The sequence below is a fragment of the Acipenser ruthenus genome, chromosome 9 (genome assembly GCF_902713425.1).
Source record: "Acipenser ruthenus chromosome 9, fAciRut3.2 maternal haplotype, whole genome shotgun sequence".
Lineage (NCBI taxonomy): Eukaryota > Metazoa > Chordata > Actinopteri > Acipenseriformes > Acipenseridae > Acipenser > Acipenser ruthenus.
The window spans coordinates 15334357-15357106 of NC_081197.1; the positions used below are offsets into that span (position 1 = coordinate 15334357).

The following is a 22750-nucleotide window of genomic DNA, read 5'->3' on the forward strand; positions in this document are numbered from 1 at the left end:
AAGATAAAGTAGAATGTGCCATGCAAGATTACTCTTAGGCTGGTATTATCGTGTGCAAGCCTTTAAATAAGCTACATGGAATAATAACCTTCCAAAACATTAGCCTAAAACAATTTAATCAAATTCCATTTTAGTCTTGAACCAAGTACAGGAAAGCAATCCCTTTTCTATATAGTAAATTATACAAATCCCTTTTTAAATGATGTTATAGTTGATTTATATATATATATATTTACTTATTTAATAATATGCTGCTGCTTGAATGTTTTATTTTTTCTGTAAAGGAAAACAACACAAAAAAAAGTAAAATAAAACTGCCTACTTGTATGTTTTATACACCTTGGTATGTAAACAATAATCATGCTGTGCACCTTTACATTTCAAACGCAAAGCCTTCTCATACGTGAACCGCTCATAGCTGAGGTCCAGTGCAGCTACGCTCAACCCTGGTTTTTAAGCTGGTGACCCACACACGCTTTCATATAAATGCATGGAATGAAATGAGGCCTGAACCATTGGTTGTACTGTTTGAACTGTATGGCTTTGGAATGTCAGCAGCCAAATTTTCATGTGAGATGTTAAAGTCTCATTTATCAAGGACTTTTCTCTGGATAAATAAACCTTAGAATGTTTCTATCTACGTGGAATTAAAGCAAAAATAGATTTATACTTAAAAGTATAGCTTACTACACATTTTTAAATATACAAATTATAGTTATAATGCAATGAATGCATTGTATAAAAAATGGGGTGCATTTTCAGACAATTACAGTATACCAGTGGTTAATAAATTGGTGTCATTAAGCAGATTACTTTTTAATGGGATGGTTATGACAAATCCAAATTCCAATTTAAGCAAAAACCATTTTCATGAAATATTTGAGTGCACTAAATACCCCCTTGAGCATGGATGTGTATTTGTTTGATTATGATTACTTCTTACTTACTCATTTATGATGCAGTTTAGCACAGGCTTTCTATGTTATTAATAATACACCTATCTATAACATGTTATACTGTAAACCCCTTTTTATTTGCAAGCAATTATTTTAGCTAATTTCATTATGTCCATTTAATTCCAGTTTTAATGACTGCTAATTGCACAGTGTACTATGCCCTTTATCGCTATGTATGGTGTCTAATTTAGAACTTTTTGAAAATTCACTTTAAAAGAGTCTAAATATCAAATTGTCGCCAGTTTACTGAATAGCAGAGATGTTTACAGCAGGGTCCTTGCCAAAGTTAAGGTTGACAGATCAAACATTTCTCTTTGCTCTATCCAATTTAATCAAGACAAAGAAAGTCGTTTTGGTCAACGAACACACTAAATGCAGTTACTTTTACAGTAAAGCATGGACTTGTATAATATGTATTTCTCTCCTTGACAGTCCAATTGTGCCCAGTATGCTGCTGACAGGAGGGAAGAGGAGAAGATGTGTGACCATCTTATCAGCGCTGCCAAACACAGGGATCATGTGACCGCCAATCAGCTGAAACAGAAAATCCTAAATATCTTGACAAACAAACATGGAGCCTGGGGAACCCTCTCTCAAAGGTAGGGGCCAAATTGGTACCTGTTTGGAAATTGAACATGTATTCAGTGTGAGGCTTCTGCTCATAGTCATTAAATGTAATCACATTTTCTTGGTTTGCAAAAAGGTCATGTTTCAAATCAGTAAATCCTATTACTGTATTGTGCAACATGTCGATTCACTACTTTTTGTTGAACAGGTATCATTTTGTATATATATTTTTTTGTATTACAGGGAACCCTGCTAACTTTTATAAAAAAAAAAAAAAACTACATGCAAACATTTGTTTAAAAAGTGTATTTTTAAAAATTATTTCATATGTATATATATATGTGTGTGTGTGTGTGTGTGTGTGTGTATATATATATATATATATATATATTCCTCTCAGGTACTGTATATACATATAAAACCATGTAATAACCACATGCCAAGAGGGATACACCAACAGCCTCTTGGGATCTTTGTATCTCATGGTAATCCACTACCAGGACTGTTTAACTGGCTCCATTGCTGGCACATATCATTATGTTACTGAAAGGTTCTGTAAATGTACTGATTAAAATAAGACAAGCTTTGCTTTTGAAACAGGCTATACCATTTGGGGTCTATTCAATAAGCCTAAAGACCAGAAGACTAAAACAACTGTTTAGTGTATTTCTGTCTATAAAAATCTGTTAAACTCTAGGGAACGTCCTGTTTTTACAGTGGTATTTAGATCTGCCAATTTAGAGAAACTGAATCCATACTCTATATGCTTTCCCAGTTAAGGTCTGGTATATCATAAAGAATGGAATAGATAATTTCATATTTCTCAGTCTTATCAAGCAATAAGATAACTACATTACATTTTTTGCATAAAAAGTACATTTATAATGGTAATTTTCTTCATATTGAACATAAGAAGTTATCAGCCACATTTCTGAATTAATGCTCTCACATTTTTAGTTAAGCCCAGAAAGGAAGGCAAAATGAAAAACTGTACGTGTTCTATATTTGCTTTTAGTGTTTTAAATGGAGCACTTCTGCAGTACAACCCTGACTTGTATGAAAGGGAAGGTGAATTTCATTTGTCATCTTGAAAAACATGCTGACAAGATTGTATTTATGGGCAGTTCATCTTCTGGGTGAAACGGTTCTTTAAATGTTAAATGTTACTGTTGCACTATTATCTTTGTTTTGCCTGTGGTAAGGTCTCAAGTAGAAATGTCTTGATGGTCAGATCTCAATGTCAAATAATCCAAACTTTTCAAACTCGTACTGTTCACTAGGTGCTCCTTGGCAGCCCCACAGTAACTCGGAATCAATCAGTTTGTATGTTGGGTCCAAATGTTGTTATTTTTATCTTAAGAAGGGTATTAAATCATAGTCTTAAAGAACTAGAACCTACAAATGTACTTTTCTTGCCTTCGGTGATGCAAAGTCATTGATGACATGGTCATAGTTCAGAGAGTTGGGCAATGCAAATTCAATGGATATAATGGCTAGATTGGACAAGTGTGCTTGGACCATGGAGGTTCGGAGATCATTTTTAATCAATTTCAGCTTTCTGAAATTATTATTATTATTATTATTATTATTATTATTATTTATTTCTTAGCAGACGCCCTTATCCAGGGCGACTTACAATCGCAAGCAAATACATTCAAGTGTTACAATACAAGTAATACAATAAGAGAAAAAAAATTATGTTGGATTGTTAGTGAACTTGCAAATAAATTACCTGCCCGCTTGAAAAATCATACTGTTAGTTGGATGGGAAAATGTTTATTTGCATGTAAAGAATTATATTATGTGAAGATTGGAACTATGTTTTAGGTTACCAATAATCAATATAATAATTACAATTTATAGTAGAAGGCGCTGAACTGGAAAATACTACCAATCTCTTTGTTGGGTAGATTTTCTCTGGACGGTTCCCAGCCCAGAATAAAGGAAAGGACTCACTCTCTAAACTAGGAGGGCTATCCATGCATGTTCTTGGGAAATATTATTTGGCTGCAAGGCTATATTCGGTGCAATAGTGGATTTTCAAAAATGTTAATGCTGGATGTACCCACATGAAACCATTTGGACTATTCACTCCTAACTGGTCCCCCGTCCGCCCCCCCCCCCCCCCAAAAAAAAAAAAAAGCTATTTTACATACACTAAATGTCTGGTTTAAAAATGTTTAGGATTACACAATGATTATTTAAAACTGGAGGATATTCCGTCCACAAAATTGAAAATGCTTGGTATCAACACTGCAGGACATCTCTCAAAATGACACACTGTCCTTTGACACAGCACAGTCAGTCACAATGCAATATAGCAAAGGAACTCTTTCATATGGACAATATTACAATATACAATATAGTATCCCAAAGCTCTTACAATAAAACATATAAAGACATCACAGATCACAGAAATAAGAAACAAGCAATAAAATGCAAGCAAGAAAAAATACATTAAAATCAGACACAGCAGGTCACAAATAAAAAATTAACACGACAAAATGTATGCAATAAAATTAAGAACAGAAGGCTTTATATTATAGCCTAGTAAAAACAGGTGTGTTGTGTATTTGTAAACACTGACTTTCGCTTTGTATTATAAGCTTTCACAATTATTTTCAGCAAATCGAGAGGTCTTGCTCGGAACGCAGGATCGATGAGGGAGGCAGTGCCTGCTGTGTGCTGTTTTTCATCAAGTTGTGGGATAATTAGTTTATTTTGTCAGTTTTGGAAGGAAAAAAACAGGGTCAGCTATTGTACTAATTTTTACTTTGTTTATTTTAGAAATGTCATAACTTAACCAACTCATGTTATGTGAGAACATTCTTTTAAAAAATTAAAATGCAACCCATTAAAAAACAGTTGCCATGTCAGTTTCTGCTCCCGATGCCGCTGGTCAGTTTCTGCTCCCGATGCCGCTTGTCAGTTTCTGTTCTCGATGCCGCTTGTCAGTTTCTGTTCCCGATGCCGCTTGTCAGTTTCTGCTCCCGATGCCGCTGGTCAGTTTCTGTTCCCGATGCCGCTGGTCAGTTTCTGCTCCCGATGCCGCTTGTCAGTTTCTGCTCCCGATGCCGCTTGTCAGTTTCTGTTCCCGATGCCGCTGGTCAGTTTCTGTTCCCGATGCCGCTTGTCAGTTTCTGCTCCCGATGCCGCTTGTCGGTTTCTGCTCCCGATGCCGCTGGTCAGTTTCTGCTCCCGATGCCGCTGGTCAGTTTCTGTTCCCGATGCCGCTTGTCAGTTTCTGCTCCCGATGCCGCTTGTCAGTTTCTGCTCCCGATGCCGCTGGTCAGTTTCTGCTCCCGATGCCGCTGGTCAGTTTCTGCTCCCGATGCCGCTTGTCAGTTTCTGCTCCCGATGCCGCTGGTCAGTTTCTGCTCCCGATGCCGCTTGTCAGTTTCTGCTCCCGATGCCGCTTGTCAGTTTCTGCTCCCGATGCCGCTTGTCAGTTTCTGCTCCCGATGCCGCTTGTCAGTTTCTGCTCCCGATGCCGCTGGTCTGTTTCTGCTCCCGATGCCGCTTGTCAGTTTCTGCTCCCGATGCCGCTTGTCAGTTTCTGCTCCCGATGCCGCTGGTCTGTTTCTGCTCCCGATGCCGCTTGTCAGTTTCTGCTCCCGATGCCGCTTGTCAGTTTCTGCTCCCGATGCCGCTTGTCTGTTTCTGCTCCCGATGCCGCTGGTCTGTTTCTGCTCCCGATGCCGCTGGTCAGTTTCTGCTCCCGATGCCGCTTGTCAGTTTCTGCTCCCGATGCCGCTTGTCAGTTTCTGCTCCCGATGCCGCTTGTCAGTTTCTGCTCCCGATGCCGCTGGTCAGTTTCTGTCCCCGATGCCGCTTGTCAGTTTCAGTAGGCTACTGTTTAGCCAGAGAGCACACGCAGACACAGTACAAGAAAAAAATGCGTCAGGAGCATTAAAAGAAATAAAATAGGCTACTATTCAAGATAAATAACAATGAAGATAGAGTGTGAAAAATGGCGTTTCATCCCTTATGCTGACACTGGTTGTAATTCTTTTTTCTGTTATGTGGTCGCATTTTTCAAACAATAGTGCAAAGCAACTATTTGGCGATACGCTGCAGCCGTGCTGTTCAGACCCCAATATTTTATATGAACTGAAGTTCTTGTTTGCTCTGCGGCTTCACAGTGGTCAGTTTTTCAGATTGATAGCGAAAAGTGTAGCCCGTTACCAGCAAAAAATATTTAGCGTCGGGTGGAAAAAAAATGGGGTCGGTCGAGTAACCCGAACCACAATTTTTTTTTATTTGGCCTTATTATTCGTCAGCCAATTGGCTCCCCCCTCAGGTCGGATGCTGACTTGAGGGGGAGACAATTGCCTGACAAATAATAAAGTGCTTTAATTTCGTAATTTTTGTTTTGAATCATTATTGCACACATTTGTTTTACTTATTATTCATCAGCCAATCAATCGGCAGCCCTCCTTAGGTTGGCTCCCTGTGCGGCCGCACTGCTCGCACCCACCTTGGTACAGCCCTGCCTCTTATTCTGCCCGGTTTTACTAAATATGCTGCAAACCTTTGGGGGTCTTTTAGTGCCTTATGAAAATTGTAGTTGCCATGTAATTGATTTTCCAGTCAGTAATAACACTGGGCTGTAAATTCCTGTTTCCTTTCTGCCTTATCCTGAACCCATCAGTCAGAGAGAGAATACTGTTTATGTGTGGCTTCTTAGGTAGCAGTTTTTGTATATACAGTATGGAAAATGCTTGTTTTTCTGTCATCTCTACTCTGTCAATCATATGACCTTGACATTGCAGTTTTCCTGTAAATTCCGCCTGGGAGCCTAAATAATGTAGATGAACCAAAGAGACCTTCCCAATTGTTTCAGTTGCAGGAATGCTGGCTACTGGGCTGTCAATGGACAATACCATTTCCTTATCCCAGAGTGCAGCTTAATTCTGAGGCCATGATTATCTCATGGAATAAAAATTATGTGTAATTTAACATGAAAAGGGTTGCTCTGGGGTGGACGTTGTATGTTTATGCAGACACAAAAGTACATAAGAGAAGAAAGAGTTTAGAGTTAGTAGGTTAATTTCATCTGAAAGGCTTGTCAGAGACTTGCAAATGTGGTGCATGAGTACAAAATGCATTAATGTTAAAGGAATATATGAATAACCTAGTTTCACAAAAGCATTTCAATATTAATGTAATCTAACAGAGAATACTTTGTGCAAAAATCTGAGTAGAACCTTCATGTCTAACAATAAGCACATTCAGTGAATACTGTGCATTTTAATTTGCAAACCTATTTTACTACAGTTTAATATAAATATATATAGCTACCCTCACTGTTGTTCAAAATAGTCAAGATGGCTGATCAAAAATATGCATCACCCTTTAGGCTTAACCACCAAAGGACTTCAGAAATCATGCATGTAAAAGACTCCAGTAATGTAATACCAACTGCCACTGCATTGTATTCCAGATACAATGGGTTCTATCAAACCAGATTCAAAGAGGAATATTTCAATTAATCTTGCGTATTACTGGTGCTTAGATTTTACAGTCTCAAAAATATTTTTTATAATACTAAATATTATGCTAGAACTACATTCTGTAACTGGGAATTCTGATGTATAAGGACATAAGGAGTAGTTTTAAAAAATCACTTTCTTGATTTTAGATGCATTGATCGTATTCTTTGAAAAGGAGCTTTACAGTTCTATTATAAAAGTGGTCACTTCTAAAATAGCAGGCAAAACAGATCCACCCAAAACACATATTTGATTTAATTCAGTTACCAAATTTACTTATTCAAATATTTATAGAAAACATCTGAGCGGAATTAAATTTGCATTGAAACAAAAGGTTATTGAGCCACAGTGCATTGTAAATTATACAACAAAACTTCACATTTTAATGATAACCTGCTGGAAAAGAAAAATGATGCAATGTGTTCATGAGCTCAAGGCACTGTTGCAGCTGAGCAGCTCAGTCTTATTCAATGCTACATTAACTTTTCCATTTATGCTGCTCTTGTAAAATATAAAGCCCTGAAGCATTTTGAAGTAGCTGTCTATATTATGTGTTTTTGTTATTTTTGTATTGTGGCTGATTCTTTTGTTTTTAAGTTTTGAAAGCAGGACTGCAAGACCAGTGTTTAAACAGTTTCATGTCGCACCTGCAGATTATTAACACTGAAGTTGAGCAGAATGTGTTTTTGCTTGTAAAAATGTGAAGGGAAAAATAAGGAAATCGGTAAATAGTAGGTTATAATATGCTGTATGTAATGCATTATTCTGCCATTAAACAATTAAGAAATAACCAACAAAATGGCATTTTCTTAGATCATACCTTATGCTTGCCTGATGATAAATGTTGGCATCAGAAAATCAATATTTGTAAAATTGAAACAGTATAGGTTAGTATTGATCCATGCAGCTAAATCAACATGAAGGGCTTTGTAACAGCTTTCTTTGACAGCTAGCTACCCAGTAATGGCATACTATCAATTTTAGCTTTCCACTGATAAATCAACTTGAAAATTGGATGTCAGAATATTTTTTTTTTTTTTCTTACTAAAGCAGCGATTTGTCTTTGCCCTTTAACCTCTGGTGACCTCTTAGATTGGGTTATAAAGTTCAGCAATGCCACAAGGAAAGAGTTGCTAGAAAGAGCATTTCAATGAATCTGAGACTCATTTATTCATCTGCAAAATGCAGCTGTCTTCTAAATATTAAACATATCTTAAAGCAAGTGCCTTGTTTTCTGTGACACAGATGTATATCATGTTGTTTCAAGAACATTATAACAATGTATACATTAGTAAAAGTATAGAAATAACCTAGTTTGCTTGTCTGGGGTTGTCTACCACACCTTTAAAGGCTCTATCTTGGAAGCCACTTGACTGAGCACAGAGCTCATCACACTGTATGTCATTGCAGACTCACATATGTGTGCACGCTTGCATGTTTTTCCATTCTGTTTCATTTCTTGGGACTTCTCTTACAGTATTTTTATTTAGGTTCTGTAAATCAGGACCAGCTTCTTCAACAACTGAGGTTTTGTGTTTCCAGATTTTTGTCAAAATGGATATTGATCTAAGGCTTCTTATTTTGTATACATGTAATTACTATGTACAAAATGGAGATGTCTTTTAGAAAGTGCAGCAAGGATTGGCATACACACAAACTAAATGTTTGTTGAATTATATAGTATTATACCTCATATAGTTCATTTAAAAGTGGTCAGAAAGAGACCACATTTCTTGTGTTTTAGAGCTGTGGTCATATAGGTTTTGTTGACAGCTGACAAAGAGCCATGCATTCAAATTTGTGTGGCAGGCCCTAAGTTAACCTGACTGGGTATTGATTGTGAAGTTTTCTGTTGTATAATTACTTTTTGCTTTGGAAAAAATGTGGCAAGTATTGATCTGGATAGAAGCATTCAAGTAGCCGTTTCCCTTGACTAACAGCGAGTGTCATCTTTCAGCCATGATAAATGGTAACAATCTGGCCCAGGATAATAACACTGTGCTGGAATGAACCCTTCAGTCACCCAGCCTAACCCCCTCTGGAGCATGTTTCCTCCAATCTCCTGTTAAATGATTGTTACGTCTAATGCTAGTGTTGAATTGTGTGGGTCTTATCTGTTATTTAATTGCATCAAATTTTAATTGATAACAATAGGATGGTTAAATATAGGTTCATGTTAAATATAGATATCTAACATTAAAGTAGTGGAAAACATGATGTAGTTTTAGTTAAAACAAATACAATGAAACATAAATTAACTGGTAACCAGTGACCGTAAAGGTTTTATTGTGGCTTGTGAAGGGTCCTTTTAATTTAAACTTTCCTTTCTGCCATTTATCTGTGAGATGTGGATCTCTTCTGTTTACAAACAAGGCTAACCTATTGTAATTGTGAAAGATTACTATTTAAATTAATAATTGTTAGAAGGCCTTTTCATTTTATGTATTTCTATCATTTGCTCTTGACCCACAGAAGTTTTTCCCCCCTAAGGGCAACCTTAACCTCTCTGCCTGGCACTAATTAGAACTGCAGAAGGGGTAATTTACACAATCATCAATTTAAAGCCACAGCATTGAACTAGGCATCAATTAAGTATAGCTGGTTTATATTTGATGAGGTTTATTTAAACATGGTTGCAATCAACCATCGAGACACAGGCCCCTTCAAATTGATTGCTGAGCTAATAAAATCCACTAACACATCAGATAAAAGGAGGCTAAATAAAGGGGCATCACACCAGTTTTACACAAAAATCTGGCTAATATGTATGTAAATGTTTTCGACTAACGTTATGTCTTGAAAGGAGTGTTATTTAAAGGATTGTTGTCTGTGTTGCAGCAATGTATTTATGTGTGTGTGTGTGTATATATATGTATATTATATATAACATGTATTATATTATCATTGTACAATGTGGCTTTAGGGCCTTAGATTAGCTAAATGGTAAAACAACTACAGTGGCAAAATAGTAAACATTTCCCAGGGGTAGGAGCCCAAACTGTAACTGGCAAAATGTTTTAGATCATTTTAAGACAGCTCTGAAAGATTTGGATAAAGGTCATTTTCCTTGTGCCCAGCTAAATAAACATGAGTGGCTCCGCAATGGGATTCTTGCCTTTCAGTATTCTGTCATACATTTTTCTTTTTACACTTATGGGAATACTTGGCAAAGCCATTGTTTACTGCCTGGGAGGCAGTCTATTAAATGTGTTTGTTTTCTTTAATGCTTCTCTTCTTTTACGTAAGTAAGGGTTTTAGGAAGTTTTCATAGACTCTGGACATTCTCTGTTGATTGTTACATACTACAAAGACTTTTTCTTTAAGGTTCTTGGTGAGGACAGATCATTTTAAAGAAGTTACATTATCTGCCTGTGTTTTGACCCTAATCTCCCCCGCCCCCCCCCAATGCATTGATACAGCTGGCCTCTCGTTGTTCACAGCTGAATGGTGAAATCAATGCCTGGTCTGAAAAAATGCAGATGAAAGCCATACTGATCACATGCAGTCATTTCCCATCATTTTATCAGGCCTCGGTCGGTTATACTAGAAATCAGTGTTTGTTCATCAGACATAAATACTGGTTTGTGTCTAAGTTAGGAAATTAAAGCATTTTTGTTGAACGCTTGCCTTTTTTTTTTTTTTTTTTTTTTAGATACAGATTTGCTATAACAAGTAAAATGTGGTTTGAGAAATTATTTGTGAAGATGACTATCTGTGGCTGAAGGCATTAAAATTAAATTGAATCATTATAGTGTGTTTATAGGTCACAGCACGTGTCAGATGTTCCTGTAGTGTATGGTAATATGTTATTCTCAGTTGTGGTGGAGTACATTTTTACAGCATGTGTGTCTCATTTTTCTCTGTGTTGCAGAATATTTCATTGCTTGTCTTCGTTAAAGTGGTTATAGCTAACAAACTAAATCTCACCATCAAAAAATAATTATATATACTATATATATATATATATATATATATATATATATAGCACTATTATAACACACCTTGTTATAGTGTGGAATCGGTTATAACACGGTAGGGTCGTGGCTCCCATTTGCTCCATAATGCCATTACAGTAGCCCTTTTATACTCATTATAAGGCAGAACACAAATAGAATGGTCTTGTAACTATGGCTCCCTACTATAGCGTTATAAAGGGGGTGTGTGTATACAGATAGATAGATAGATAGATAGATATACAATGTTTGTGTGTGTGTTAAAACTGATTGGTTTTCTTTGAGGTAGTATGTTACACTTGCAGTGTTGTGTTTATTTCACCTGGAGAATTCTCTCCACCCCTTCAATGCCTTCTGTCATTAACCAGCCAGCTGATGTCCCTGATGACTGATATGATTTGCAGCCAGTGACCCTTGCAGTAGTAAAATGACCCAGGAGATGCTAGTATAACACACTACCTTGAATGAAGGCATGCAGAGTGAGAGCTTTATTTAACCCAGTATTGAAACAGTATTGAATATGTATTTTGCTGTGAAGTGTAGGTCTTTAAAAACTGCATATGTGAGATATGTTTTGTACAGGTAAGATGCATGGCTATGTAACCCCTTTAAAGCTTTACTGAACTGGAGGGATGTTCTAAAAGTGACATCACTGCTCTGCACTTAAACTATCCATCCCATCTGAAGGTCATAATGCAGTTTATTTTAAAAGCTGCTCTGAAGTTGGCTTTCTTCTGTATTTTTATTTATTTATTATTTAGTGATGTTAATTTGGAGGTCATTAGATCCCCAGGGAGACACACCAGCTGGATATAATATGGAGTTAGAGGGTGGCAGTATTTAGATCTGACGCTATTTAGGTACTTGAGATATACCACATTGTTGCATGTTCCTTTGTGTATACAAGTCCTTATTTTTTGCAACAGATAAAAGTGCATAGTAATTTACAGGGACTATAATGTAGGAATAAACTTGGTGACTTTATGTTCCAAAAAGATAACTGTAGGTCTTTTCTGTGAACAGTCAATGAGATAAAATATTGAACAATTGTGATGGTGTTTAACTGAAGTGTGCAGCAATACATATTACACAGGCGTCAGCTACGGTGACTACTAACAATGTTATGAAAGCCAAACGATGTTCAGATGTTCTCTAGTGCTGCAAAGAGAGTTCCCATTTAGGACAATGGAACAGCTGCTTTAGATACTGCTGTGGTGCGTGTGACAGGGATGGCTGTAGTGGTGACGTCAGACCAGAATGCAGGGACAAAAACAAAGAAAGCGCTGCGGTGCAAAAGGCACTGTTTATGTTCTTTAAACAACAAAAATAAAATAAACAGTTTTAACAAACAGAAACACTTGCTCACAGAGCAAAATAAAAGTTTAAACAAAATAATCATGAAAACAATAGGTCAGGCTGGGCAGTTGCAGTTGCTGTCAGTGTTCCTATTTATATTTTAGTTTTGTTTTCTCTCTCATCTCCTCTGCTCTCGTTCTCCTCTTCCGAACACCCAGCCAGAGCGCCGACAGCTTCAGACTTTTATGTAGGTGCCCATCTCCCGATTAGCAACAATTGAAACAATTAACTCACCTTCTGCACAAGGTTTATTTTTGTTTTAAATACCATAAAATAAAAACAAAACAATACTTTAATAAGGCTTTACCCTGCCCCCTTTTATGTACAAGGCCCCTCGCCCTGTCACAGTGCGGTACAGTGTTCTTTCCTTCCCCCTTCAGGTGGTGTTCTGGGAGAAAGCTGGATGTTGGAAAGATCATAGAACTACAATGACATTGATGAAAAACAGCCCTTTTCCCTTTTTAAATAGTTCCTTCTTTGATTATAGGCATTTATTATAGTTATCCAGAGATTAGTCTGACAATGTAGAATCCTGTAATGGAACCCTTTAAAAGGAATATAATGGTACTTTATTGGATTTTTCAAGTGGTAGAGGAAAGATAATGCAGTTCTTTCTTACGACCTTGTTTAAACATATGAATTCAGTAGTTTGACTGAGAGGTTTGGCATGCTGTAATACCAGGTTTGGCAGAAGTGGTTTCTGTCACTACCTTAAAATGCAGAAATGTATACAAATAAACAGCTGTACAAATAGCTAATGCAATGTCTTGTATTTAGGAAGATATGTATTTTAGGAAGATATTGACGTGTTCCAAAAATTTTGGAAAACCCCTTTTGTGAATTTGCCCACTATCAGTTGTTACCCTTTTGTCAATGTGTAATTGATATTTAGGTAAAGATAAATATGTTGATGACACATGTCCTTTGTGGCCTGTTGCTGCTGGCTCTATGATTTTATGTTGCAGTTGAAGGAAACTGTTTGAATAGCGAAAAGTACAATTGATTAATAATTCAGACTAGTAACACTCAAGGCTAAGCACTATAAATTAGAGTACTGATGTAGTGCAACAGGGCTTTTATGCCACACTGAAAATCTGAAAATAGTTTAACAGTTGATTTGGCAGTTTTTAAGAGCACAGGGATAATAGGAAACATTGGGGCAATTTTCATGGAAAAAGAGAAATTAGTCTCCCCTTTTTCTCCCTCTTATTTCGGTAGTACTTTTGACTTACAACCTGGTTATTTCGGAGTACACCCATGCGGAGTCTGCTGGTGACATGATGGCCTTTGTCGACCAGTGGACTCTAAATGAAGCGCTCTGTACCATCATTTTTGGTGCTCTTAAATATTTAATTTACAGTCCTTTTTCAACCTTTTTTTTCTTTAAAATCAGTTTGATGTCCGTCCTTGTTAGCATCCTCCTTGATGCAGATGCCAAGATGAATTTAAATAAGACTACTATTAATAATAATAAATACCCAAATCCGAATTTCACAGGGACAGTGGACTTTCTTCAAGCTGTCTTCTTGAACAGAATAGTGGAACCAACAGCTTTTTCTTCTTTTTCATGTTTTCATCATTCTAAAACAAATCTTCCTCAATGAATTAGGTTTAAGAGATTTTACTTTAGAAGTGGGTGGACACTAAAGCCTGGTGGTGTCGATAGCCTGCAGCCATAATAAAGCCACTGGCAGCGAATTCCCAGCTATGCTAATTTAATACATAGGGGTACAAACGTGACTTTCTTGTTCTAGGTAGGTACCCATGATAGATACCACTTAAGGCTAGTGTACAGTGTAGTGCATCTTATAGCTAAGGTACAGAAAGGTCTAAGCTTAAAGCAATTGGCTTTCGGATCACCAAACACGAAGATAACAAAAGTGTAAAAGGATGAACACATTTTTTATTTTATTTGCAGTAGCTTCAGTATATTTTTATAACGTTGCTTATAAAGTAACCAAACTATACAGCAAATAGCAATAATTTTGAAATGTTGAATAAATGGTGGCACATAAAAAGAATACTGAATGAAGAGGTATCTAAACCCCTCTTTACTGTATGCTTATGTTTTCCTATTTGGTCAAAGAACCTACCCGTGGCTACTTCCAGCAGCTTTTAGATAATAAAGGATTGCTTGGTGGTACAGCCTTTACGAATAGTAGAAAGTTGTGCAAGGTTACGTCACAAATGGGATTTTCAGTGCTGAAGTCTTGTAAAAATAAGGTACGACTTGCAGATATTTCCATGCAAAAAAAAAATAGTTTTTGGTCAATTGTATGTTTTTTTAGTGTGAGAAGACGATTTACACACCCCTTAAAGTCGTACAATGTTGTAGACACGCACTATAGTGTGGAGAGAGAGTGACGACTTTCTAAGCTGCATGGAAACCCAACCATTGCTTGCTAAAGTGTAGGGAAGAAAGAAAGCAGTTATAGGTGGAGTTCAGGTGAGGAAGAAAAAAAAGGGTGAGATAGAAGATGAAATTAGCTTTGTCTGCACAATGACACAACATCCTACCTTTTCCTTACAATACCAGCATACAGTTTATTAAACACATTTTCTACTGTAGACACACACTAGTGGTAAAGGAAAAAAATAAATAGTTTCTGTGGAAACTGTTATTCAGGCTATAGATTTTTAACGTGTGTTATTCCTTTCCAGCAATTAATGCTGCTGAAAACAGTTATTTCACGATCCTGAAGACCAACTAATAAATCCGTTCTAGTAGGTGTAATTTGAATGAACATGGCAATTTCAGATTGTGGTCTTTATTAAACAGGACTTCAGTTATGAAAGGGAACACTTAAAACAGAGCCTTTCAGGCACGAAACACCCCCAGGGTCAAAGTTCCTGCTGTAGCAGTCAAGTATGCATTATTTTACACATGCTGCATGGTGTGTCCTTTTGAAAGGATTTTGTGTTGGATTAAGACCAGTACCTCAGTGTGTGGATTACAGAACTGTGACCTTGCAAGTGCACGGTTTAATTTCTGTGCCATATGCACGTGCAGTTTTGAATGCCTGTTGTTGTGAAAGTGGAAGCAGTATGGCCCGGAGGATGGTTTTCAGCACTGGGGTTCACACACAGATCCCTTTTTGACTTAATAATTCATCAAAAATGACCTTGGTGTACTCTGGGAGTGCAGCTGCTGGAGACAAACGCTTCGATATTTTATTTGTATGAGAATGAATAGAAGTATAAGGTTTTTGTTGCCTGACTGTCAGAGAAACTGTGAAATGTGCATTATGAGACTGATATTCACAATAATATAGACAGCAATGTGCCAATTAAGAGGAAACCAATGCAAATGTCAAGTAAATATTTATTTTAATGGATTAAATCAGATGAAAGTAGCTTGTGCTGATTCAGTTCTGGTCTGTGGCTTTTAAATGTTACTTTCTTCAGTGAAGGTGTCTGTGGTACTCTCTGTGCATATTGTGTATATTGAGTAAGCGATATAAGGGAGGGTTAGAGTGCAAGGCAAATAACTAACTGAAGTGAACATATTTAAATGCACATTAAACATTTTCTGTATTTATCATGAAGCACTTTAAAACGAAGAGTAGCAATAAATAAAAAGAGGGAGTCCTTTACTGATGGTTTTGGTTATCAGTGTTAGCAAATTAGCTTTTAAAATGCAGTTTGAAATCCATTTCAGTGATTGATGAGCAATGCCACTAATACATTTTGTCTGCTTTCCGTGAGGCTTGACTTCCACATTTTTTTGTCACTGTGTACAATTGGTAAGTTGAATGTGAAAGTCAGGGGAGCTAATTATTCCTACAGATTGCCACACTGATGAATAGTCTGTCATTGGTGAGCTATGAAGAGCATGATTTATTGGGTTTTGAAATTCAATGTGGACTGCTACATTCCAAAATAGTCACCTCTAAGACTCAGAAAAATAATGGAGTATTAAATATATTATAAACCCCTTAAACAATCAGCATATAAAACACAGTTTTTAGCAGCCAAATAATATTTTTCAGTTTGCCAAGATTTGCTGAGGTATTGACTGATTGCTTTATAGAGTTGTAAGCCAGGTTGGCTTTGAAAAAATGATGTTCTTTTAAGTTTGCTTTCTGTTCTCATTTAACTTGCCTTTTATGAAGTAAAGAACGTACAAAAACAGTTGACAAAACCCTGATGAATGCATGAATGCTACCTTTGTGGTTTAATAGCCCACAGTATAAATATTATTTTAACAGAGCTGCAATTTTGAAATGTTATACCTGTGCATTAGCAATAAAGGTCAACAAAGTCCAACAAAGCAGCATATTGATTTTTATGTTTAGTCAGATGAGGGCTGACATACTTGGATCTCCTATGCCACCGCAGGACTTTGTTCCAACCATTTCCTGAATTATTTCATTGATGGAGACTGAAAGAACCAAGAAAACCTGCACTTGTGTATGAAGAGGTCCCAATCTTAAAAACACCAATGTTGCTCTGCAATCAAAAATAGGTTTTTACTTTTCTGTTACTGATATATAGCATGACACAAAAATATGACAAGTATGGTGACTTGAGTATTCAATTGTACATTGGGCACCACTGCCTCAATCTGGTAGATAATATAGACATTGTCAGTTGCTTACTAGGATTCCACCTGAGCTTCACACTCAGTCAAGGTTCAAGACATGTGGCAGGAACTGACTTCACCCGAGTCAAAGTGAAAATAATGGCTGAGAATATCCTTACCAGCGTTCTCCTTGGTCGACATGTTTTTTCTCTGTTTCCATCCAGGCATATAAGGTGTTTGATACAGAACCACAGTTTCCCATACAGCTATGTGGTCATGCAGGTTCTTAGACCCAAACACTTGCATAACATTTTATCCATTCTGTCTACAAACTAGCTTAAAATGAAGTTTAGGTACATTCTTAGCGCTCCAAGTATTATACACAGATATACACACATCCAAGTGCATAGGGTTACTTAAAATATGAATGCATTTAAGATGATGAAACGTCTACTTAGTGAGAGAAATGCTATTTTAAAGTAATCCGATATATTTGTTTTACCGCCAGCATGAGGTGAAAGTAATAGGTTCCAGACGCAATACGGTTACCTTTGACTTGATTGGGAAAGGAGGGCCAAAGCTGTGGTAAAACTTGTTAACACAGAGCGAACAGCATGTGCGAGGCTGGACTATCTCAGTGCCACATTTAACTTGACCCAGTGCAGTAGTAAAGCCTTGGGGCAATCGTAATAGAAATGAAAAGCTTTCCAGCCATTGTGTGCTGCACATTTTAATAACCTTAATGTCATACGTCTATCATGCTGCCTGTTTTTAGCGGCTTGCATGTGGCTCTCTAACCTCTGTATTTCACAGCAGGTCCACCCTTTGCTTTATGCGTCTTAATGATGTCTATTTGGGGACTGAACAAATTGGACAATATTGACCACAAAATAGAATATGGTAATGGCATATCGGTTTAATTAAAAGCTCAAAAATCCTCACGTTTGTGTACTGTCACATACTGAACCATGCAGCATTGTTTCTTAATGAAGAAAAATGTTGATTGTGACATCAGAATGGTTACCAATGGTACCTTTTTTTAAAGGTTATTCAATAACCATGAATGTAAACTGTCACCACACATGTTGTATAAGTGGACATATAATCTATTAATTAAGACTAAAGAAATGTACAGTAGTGTCCAAGCTATTGATGAAAGATCAGTTCAGTGGTTAAAACAATATTATTTTGAATCTGAAATGTACTATTGCACTCAATTCCTGTAAAGAATTTGCCATTCAGTTATTCCTTCCACGCTTGACAGCGACAGTGGCTTTCATTTTACTGAGCACATACATGCAGAGATGCACATTCACACACTGTTAAACTGAAAATCAACTGTATCCCCTGTGAGCTGTGATAAGTCTCCAGAGACTGTTGGTTTCTGAATTTTGCTGATGTTATTCAGGGAAACAGGAGGTAGCTTTTGTGATTTGATCCAGTATAACACTTTAATCTGTTTAGACTGACTGAATATTATGCAGGAACTGGGTACACAATCAAATCCGTAACTGGTAGCTAAGGACTTAACTCTGTTGGGCATGTCAAATCTGTGCTTGGAAATCCTTCACATTTGTAAATGCCTCTTAAGATATTAGTCGTTTGCGTTTAAGGAGAAGCTGTTTATGGGTTTCTTCTGTCTGAATCATGAGATGTTTCCTGAATTGTAAAAATCTAAAATGTGTGAGCAGAATGCAAACATGTTGGATAAAGACTGGTATTTCACAAAGTGTGTTGTCCTGCATCAGACGCTTGTGAATAGAGTATACAAGCCGTCTACTCAATGTAGGTTCACAGACATATGCTTCCTGTGCTGTTCCCAGAGGAACATTAACGTGTGTTGTAGCATGTTTCTCAACTGAAACTGTGGACATAGTAGAACTTGATAGAACATAGTAGAAATGGAAGTGGGACTAAGCAATGATGAGAGGAGCAGTAATGAAATTAGTAAAAATATTCTTTCTTTCATTTTTTATCTGAAGTAGTTTCTTCTTCTTCTTCTTCTTCTTCTTCTTCTTCTTCTTCTTCTTCTTCTTCTTCTTCTTCTTCTTCTTCTTCAGATGCACTTTGTATCCTTGTCTGTTTCAGTCATCACCTTCTTCAGATGCACTTTGTATCCTTGTCTGTTTCAGTCATCACCTTCTTCAGATGCACTTTGTATCCTTGTCTGTTTCAGTCATCACATCCTGAAGTTTAAAACACTCCTGAAACACTTCTAGTCTCCTAGTGGATGTAAGAATTAAATTAGTGGACAGTAGTACTGTCATTTTAAGGTCAATGCACACAATATTTATTGTTCCAAGATAATTAAAGAATCAGGTGTAGCCCAGGGGCGTCTATCTGGCTTTCATAGGAGATTTAGTTGGAATCAATGCACCGGCATCGTACTGAAAGAGGCAAGCTTGGGCACCTGCAACACCATAAGATGATTCCTGGGAGGTTTTTTCCAAATATATTTAATGACATGGAACAACAATGCTTGTGAACTAATGTAATGACAGGAATATACATTTTTATATTCCTAATCATTGAATTATATTTAACTAAAAAAAGCTTAATACATCGACTTTTATTATGAGAAAAATATCAGTATTAATAAAAAAATATTTATGAACATAGTTCCAAAACACCAACTTTGGCATTAGCGTTCATCACTAAATATTCCCCCCACCACTGATCTCTCTATCTCTATTCCTCTTGAATCCACCACTCTCTCTCCCTCCTCGACCCCTCCCCTCCCTCTCCTATTCTCAGCACATCTCTTCTCTGGCACGCTCCTGACGACTCTTCTTCAGCAACATATGCAGAATTCGCCCCTTCCTCACCGACTACTCCACACAGCTCCTAGTTCAGGCCCTGGTAATGTCCCGCCTTGACTACTGCAACTCCTAGCCAGCCTCCCTGCTTCCGCTATCCAAACGCTCTAGCTCATCCAAAACTCTGCTGCTCACCTTGTCTTTTCCCTCCCATCTCCAGACTATTATTTCCCCCTATACTCCCTCTCGCTCCCTCCGCTCCTCAGATTAGCTGTACCCCCCCCCCCCCTCAGTGATGGAACAACCTACCCACAGATATAAGGACTGCTCAGTCCCTGACCACCTTCAGGCACTTCCTCAAGACACACCTGTTCAGACAGCATCTGTAAACCTCATAACCCTCGACTACTGGACCATATGGCACCCAATTGTATCAATACTTGCATCACCTTGTATTTGCACTTAACTGCACCACACTTTGTTGTATTCTACTATTGCTCTCAATTATAGCTATTTTTGTATCTTGTATTTGATTTTACTCTTAAAGGTGAACATATTGACATTTATTTTGTAATTGCTCTTAATTGAAGTCGTTCTTATCCACTTATTGTACTTAATACTTGCTCTTAATGGAATTTACTCTTAAGAGCAAATATTTTTCAGAATACATGTAACTGTTCTTAGTCAAAATCATCTCAAACATAATTATTTACTGTATTTGTCTTATTTGAATTTGATCCTATTTACTACTGACTTTATTGTATTTTATAACTGCTCTTATCTGTAATGTGATATTTTGTAATGTGATATTTCATAATGTGATGTTTTGCAATGTGATATTTTGTAACAACTGTAAGTCGCCCTAGATAAGGGCATCTGCTAAGAAAATGAATAATAATAATAATATTGAACTTAAAATTCTTAAATTTAATGGCAGTTATATACTGTCACTTGCTTTTATAGCAGGTTAGTCATGAAAGTAAAAAAAAAAAAAATCATATTTAGTCGTCTTCACTTGTAAATGCTCTACTTTTAGACATATGTTTGTTTTTTACTTAGATTTCCCAATTTGGTTAAGGCATTTTCAACCCGGCCCTTCTTAAACACAAAAGCTTTAAACGTTTGAAATGTCTCCAAGCTGAAGAACACTTGAAAAGGGAAGCACTTAGCAACCTGATGTTGGCCCTTGCACTTAATGGTTTGCATTAGCTGCAAGCAATAAAATTATCTTCGTTCTTTGCTAATGTTGGAAAAATAATTTACAAAGATGGTTACCACATGCTGAAATTTTTTTTGAGCTCTAATTCAATGTTATTAATAATTAATAAATATGCAAATTTATTTTGGTTGCTGGGGGGGGGGGGGGGCGCCTAGGGAATCATTTCAATGAATATTTCAAGACGTTATTTTAATAATGTTTCCACATATGCAAGTGGAGCAGTATTTTATAGTTCCAGGTTTTGTCTGCAGAGAGACCCTGGTCATTAAACTGCCTGCTGTTTGCATTGAGGTTCTTTCGTTTGATTTACAAGCCTTGTTAAAAACACAGTAAAAAGAAAGCAAGCTGTGCCATTTATATTTGTAATTTGATGCTGTATTTGTTAATGGTCTTTCCATGATTTATGTCTTGAGCAGTCGGTACAGCCTTGTGAAAGAGGCTTGGCTGAACGGCTTAATGCTATTATGGTGTTAAATAAGTGCCAGAATTTGTTTGATTACCATAGTACGCTGTGCGAAATAAAATACTTTGTAACCCACCCACTGTTATCAGAGTTAAATAAGGAATAATGAGTAATGTGTTTATCTTTAAAGCCACTCCATACTGAGCTATGCCTCCTAACGTGTGTCTTGTGTCTTTTCGCAGCCCACTGCATGATTTTTGGCGCCTCGACTACTGGGAAGATGACCTGAGGAGGAGACGGCGTTTTGTGCGCAATGCCTTTGGGTCCACCCACCCAGAAGTCATGCTGAAAGCAGTGGAGGACTATGGTTAGTGATCAGCCTTTGCTTAAATTTGCTTTAATTCTGCACATCTCCCTATCATAGATTAAGTAGCAACAACAAATCTGTGTGTCCATAATACAAAGTTGAGTGGGGTGTGGAAGATACTGCACTACGAAATGTTCTGAGGTGACAGTACTCTATGTCAGTGTTTCCCAAACTTTTAGACTGGCGACCCAAATGAACACAGGAATAATGAACCCGCGACCCAAAATAATTATTCACTATTCGGTATTTTAACTTAAATACTTAACCAATCAAAAAGCGACGTTTCATTTATTTGTAACTACACTGCACTATATAAGCATTCAGGCTTTGAATTTGCTAAAATGTTTATCAAATTAATTATGAGTACAAAATTGTTTTAACCAAACATTTAAAATTGTATTGCAACATACTGAATACCAGTTTTAATTTTCAATTCAACATCAAGCATTGCAAACATTCTGACAACCTGTCAAAGATTAGGCTAGCTGCTACTGACACTTACTGTCCAGCTGTTAGAAAAAAGAAAGAAAGAGAAAGTTGAGATAACTTCCAAAAGAATAAAACTAATTAAAACAGTGATGGTTTTGCAGTCCAAACATTTTCACAAACAGTGCTTGTGAGGTTGTTTTTGACTGAAAATGCTGCTTCACACAGATAGGTGGTGGTGGTGGTTCTGAAACTTATCGTAAAGTGCTTTTAAAATGCTGGTCAATTACCTGTTTGGTAATGGAGACATCAAACTTCTTGTTCTTTTCAATAAATTCAGACAGAAGTGGGAACATTTTATAACAGCATTCTGTTATTTGTTTGTGCCACAGTTGCACCTTTTTCTTTGAATGCCTCAATCTTGCACTGCTGCTCAAAAAATATTACTGCCTTTTCCATGCATTGCTACATTCAATTTGTATAGGTGAGTGAATAAATCTGCAAGGTATGCCAGCGAAAGAAGCCAAATCTTATCTTTTTTTCAGCGTGGAAGGAATGCACCTCTTCTCAAAGCTCAAATAGACGCTGCAGCATCTTTCCATGGGAAAGCCAATGTATTTCAGTGTGCATTAATAGCTGTTCATGATCAGCTACTAATTCACAGCACAAGGTCTGGAAGCAACGTGCATTTAAAGCACTGGTCTTAATATAGTTCACAACCTTAACTGCTGCA

At 37.0% G+C, this 22750-nt stretch overlaps 1 protein-coding gene across 27 annotated transcripts in view; it reads left to right on the forward strand.

Annotated features, from left to right (window-relative positions):
* LOC117405087 (neurobeachin) overlaps window positions 1–22750 on the forward strand; it is a 349257-nt gene that overhangs the window by 211959 nt on the left and 114548 nt on the right. For all 27 annotated transcript variants that reach the window (XM_059031199.1, XM_059031208.1, XM_059031201.1 and 24 more), the window contains 2 exons: window positions 1389–1555; window positions 21467–21591. In XM_059031199.1, coding sequence (XP_058887182.1) covers window positions 1389–1555; window positions 21467–21591 — 292 coding nt within the window. The remainder of the gene's footprint in view (window positions 1–1388; window positions 1556–21466; window positions 21592–22750) is intronic.